Consider the following 4,212-nt stretch of genomic DNA (forward strand, 5'->3'; position numbering starts at 1 on the left):
TCTCAAAAAAAAAATAAAGAAAGTGAAAGGACAACCCACAGGACAGGAGAAAATATTAGCAAATCATATATCTGATAAGGGACTTTAATCTGGAGTATATAAAGAACTTTCACAACTCAATTATAAAAAGACAAGCAACCAATTTTTTAAATGGGCAAAATGAAAAGTGACAAAACGAATTGACATTTTTCCAAAGCAAATACACAAATGATCAATAAATGCATATGAAAAAATGCTGAAAATCATTAGCCAGGGAAACACAAATCAAAACCATAATGAGATACCACTTCGTACCCATTAGGATGGCTGTAATATGACAGACAGTAACAAGTGTTGATGAGGACATGGAGAAACTGGAATCCTCGTACCCTGTTGGTGGAAGTGAACAATGACGCAGCTGTGGCAAACAGCCCGGCAGTCCCTCAAACAATTAAACATATAATTACCATATGACCCAGCAATTCCACTCCTAGGTTCATACCACAGAGAAACGAAAACATGTCTACACAAAAACTTGTACATGAACATTCATAGTAGTATTATTTAAAATAGCCGAAAGACAGAAACAACCCGAATGGCAATCAACTGTCATAAACAAAATGTGGTATGTCCATAGAGTGAAATATTATTCGGCCATAAAAAGAGATGAAGGATTGATCCATGCTACAACATGAATGAACCTCGAACCCATTCTGCTAAGCGAAAGAAGCCAATCGCAAAAGACCATGTATTACATGATTCCATTTATAAAAAGTGTCCAAAATAGGCAAACTATATAGAGAGAAAGTATTATAGATTGGTGATTGCTTAGGGCTGGGAAGCATGGGTTGGGGTGATGTCTAAGGGGTATAGGGTTTATTTTGGGGATCATAAAAATGTTCCAAAATTGATTGTGGCAATGGTTGCACAATGCCATGTATATAATAAAAGCTATTAAATTGTATACTTCAGAAGGTGAATTGTATTTATACAGTGAATTATATCTCCACAAAGGTGTTTAAAAAAGAGATAAACTTGGAAAAACAAAGTTCTTCTACATCATCAGCAGCATCAGTACCAAACAGGAATTGTATTCAACAAGATATGACTCACAATAGCAATAAAATCTATAAAGTATCTAGGACCAACCCATCAAAGAATGCAACAGACCCCTATGAAGAATTTTTTAAATTCTAGTAAAGCATATATCCTATATAAAGGAAAACTTGAATAGATGGATAAATTAATAACATTCTAATAAAAATGCCACCAAGATTCTTTTGAGGACCTAGAAAAATGTATTCTAAAATGTGTAAGGAAGAATGAAGATATACTCACAGCTAAGTCAATTTTAAGGAGAATTTTAAGAAGGGATTCTCAACCTAGCTGACATGAACACATATTCACAAAGCCATGGTAATTTTTTTTTTTTTTTGGCAATATGTCCAGTGCTGGGCCAGGTGTGGTGGCTCACACCTCTAATCCTAGCATTCTGGGAGGCCGAGGTGGGAGGATCGCTTGAGGTCAGGAGTTTGAGACCAGACTGAGCAAGAGCAAGACACTGTCTCTACTAAACATAGAAAAAATTAGCCAGGCATGGTGGCGCATGCCTGTAGACCCAGCTGCTTGGGAGGCTGAGGCAGGAGGATCACTTGAGCCCAGGAGTTTGAGGGTGCTGTGAGCTAGGCTGACTCCAGGGCACTCTAGCCTAGGCAACAGAGCGAGACTCTGTCTCAAAAAAAAAAAAAAAAGGAAAAAATATACATCAAGTCCTGGAATGCATGGTAATTTTTAAAATATCAATATGGTATTACGGCTGGGCACGGTGGCTCATGCTTGTAGTCCTAGCACTCTGGGAGGCCAAGGTAGGAGGATCACTTGAGGTCAGGAGTTCAAGATCAGCCTGAACAAAAGCAAGACCCCAACTCTACCAAAAATAGAAAAAGTTAGCCGGGTGTGATGGCACACACCTATAACCCCAACTACTCAGGAGGCTGAGGCAGGAGGATCACTTGAGCCCAGGAGTTTGAGGTTACGGTGAGCTGTGATGAGGCCACTGCACTCTACCCAGGGTGACAGAGTGAGACTCTGTCTCAAAAAATATATATATATGTTGTATTGGTACACGAACAAATAAAAATTGATTGGGAGAAGATATTGACAGTATCAGAAACTGCCAGGGGATTAATTTACAGAACTCCTGCACATCAGGCCGGGGGCACAGGCTCCGTCCAAACAGGACGCCCAGATGGGAACCACAAAGTCTCAACAGGGTGAACTGAGCCTAGAGCCTGCCTGCTCCACTGGTCATACTTTGGCCTGAGAAGCCAGGTCTGAAATTTATCAAGGGAGAAAGAGGCATACATTTTGAATGGAAGGTATAGTTAGTTCATAGACTTATAATTGGGGCAGAGTAGAAGTATTACATATAGTGATATTACAGTTAAGGAAGCTGACGCTCACAGAGATTAAGCAGCTTGTCCCAAGTCACACAGCCAGCAAAGACCAAGAGCCAGATGTCTTGTGTAGAACCAATAGATTGTATGTTACCTATTTCATGCTGTCCCTTTCCTCTCTCCTCCCCACTCCCTCCCTGCCCTGTGAGTCTGAATTCAGAGTTCTTCCAGGTCAGCGCCCTCTCCAGGGTGGTGGCGCTTGCCTTACTCACCCTCAGGGATGCACTGGAAGGCCATGTCCTTACTGGCGGTGTCGGAGGTGGGGAGCCCCGGCGGGAACCGGCCCACCTCGAGGCTGGCCATCTCGCCCCAACTCTCCAGGTTCCCCTCCAGGGGCACGGTGCGGACGCTGCTGTCCTCAGGATACTCCTGCTGGCTGCTCAGTGTCAAAGTGGAGGTGTCGCTGAACATGAGGCTGGAGCCCAGGCTCAGAGTCTCACTGGAGCCCAGGAACAGGGTCACGCACGAGGGTGGAGAGATGGTGGAGTTGGGTCCCGGGGTGCTGGAGTGCAAGCTGATGCCCTCGCTGGAGCCAGGAATCAGGGTCACACACGAGGCCTGAGTGACAGTCATGTTCAAATCAGATCTGGGGTATCTGTTTGAAGCCACACTGATGGTTCCCTTGGAACTTGTGCTCCAGGTTGCACCAAAGCCTCCTTTCGAAACTGACCCCGAGATGTTACGTGAAGCCAAAGTGAGGGTCTCATTTGTGGCCGGGATTAGGGTCCCACAAGAATCTGGAGCTACATTCAGGTTCGGGTTGGAGATGTTTCTTGAGCCTGCCCCGAGCAGCTGACTGGAGTGAAGATCCAGAGAAGAGTTTGAGGCTGGAATAAGCAGTGCTTTTGAGCCTGGTCTGGAGACACAGCAGCCCAGAACCAGGGCTTCTCCAGAATGGGGCCTTATGAACGGGTTTAATTCAGGCCTTGAAGGATTGGAGTTACTCTGACCCAAATCAAAAGTCTTGCTTGGGAGGCACTTGAAGGCCTGTTCAGAATTTGACCCAGGGTTCTCTGAGCTCTGACTGGCGGGCTCAGTAGAGCCAGAGCTCAGAGTGGGGTTTGAGGCTGGACGGAGAGTCCCCTGTGTGTCAGGCCTCAAGATGTGACTCAAATCCCTGTCCGAGGCTTCACCAGAGCAAGAACTGGTGACCTGGAGGGAGGCAGGAGCCGTGGCCCCGCTATCCCCAGGCCTGGGGGTGTTATTGGTCCCTGAGACAGGACTCAGAGTTGGGTTAAGATCTGGAATGGGAGCCAAGCCAGGACTTAAGGGTAGGTTCAACATAGGAACAAGAGTCATATCTGGGTTGGGCCCAGGGATGGTACCAAGGCCTAAAACTGGGGCCCCACAGGCTTTGAGTCTTGGTATTATCTTTGGGTCTTCAGGAAAGACCAGGTTAGCCCCTGGACTCAGGGCCATGTCCAGTCTGGAGGTCTCCCAACACCACTGCCCGCTTCTCTTCAACAGCCAGCTGTCGTGTTCCCTGCAGTACTCCTGGAAGAGAGAAAAGACAAATGCAGCCATGCCATACCCATTAAAGCCTTTCTAGGGTTCCCACTATCTTTAGCCCTTTGCTGTGGCTGTACCCAGCCCCCCTTTCCAGCCCATCACTTGTTGCTTCCCTCCTTGTTCTCTCAGTTCCAGCCACAGCCCCTGAGTTTCCCTTCTTTGGCCACAACCTGCTCCCTCTCAGCTCACGGCCCTGAAAAAAGGCAATTGCCTTGGCTTGGAACCTCCTTCCATTACTCTTGGCCAATCCCACCCCGCGAGCAAAATG

The 4,212-nt window shown here is 46.4% G+C and overlaps 1 protein-coding gene across 1 annotated transcript in view; it reads right to left on the reverse strand.

The window, feature by feature from the left end:
- MROH7 (maestro heat-like repeat family member 7) overlaps window positions 1-3,854 on the reverse strand; it is a 46,706-nt gene extending 42,852 nt beyond the window's left edge. The window contains exon 1 of the mRNA XM_012639338.1: window positions 2,648-3,854. Within this exon, the coding sequence (XP_012494792.1) occupies window positions 2,648-3,854 (1,207 nt within the window). The remainder of the gene's footprint in view (window positions 1-2,647) is intronic.
- Window positions 3,855-4,212: the final 358 nt, after the last annotated feature.

The sequence above is a fragment of the Propithecus coquereli genome, unplaced genomic scaffold (assembly GCF_000956105.1).
Source record: "Propithecus coquereli isolate 6110/MARCELLA unplaced genomic scaffold, Pcoq_1.0 Scaffold14, whole genome shotgun sequence".
NCBI lineage: Eukaryota > Metazoa > Chordata > Mammalia > Primates > Indriidae > Propithecus > Propithecus coquereli.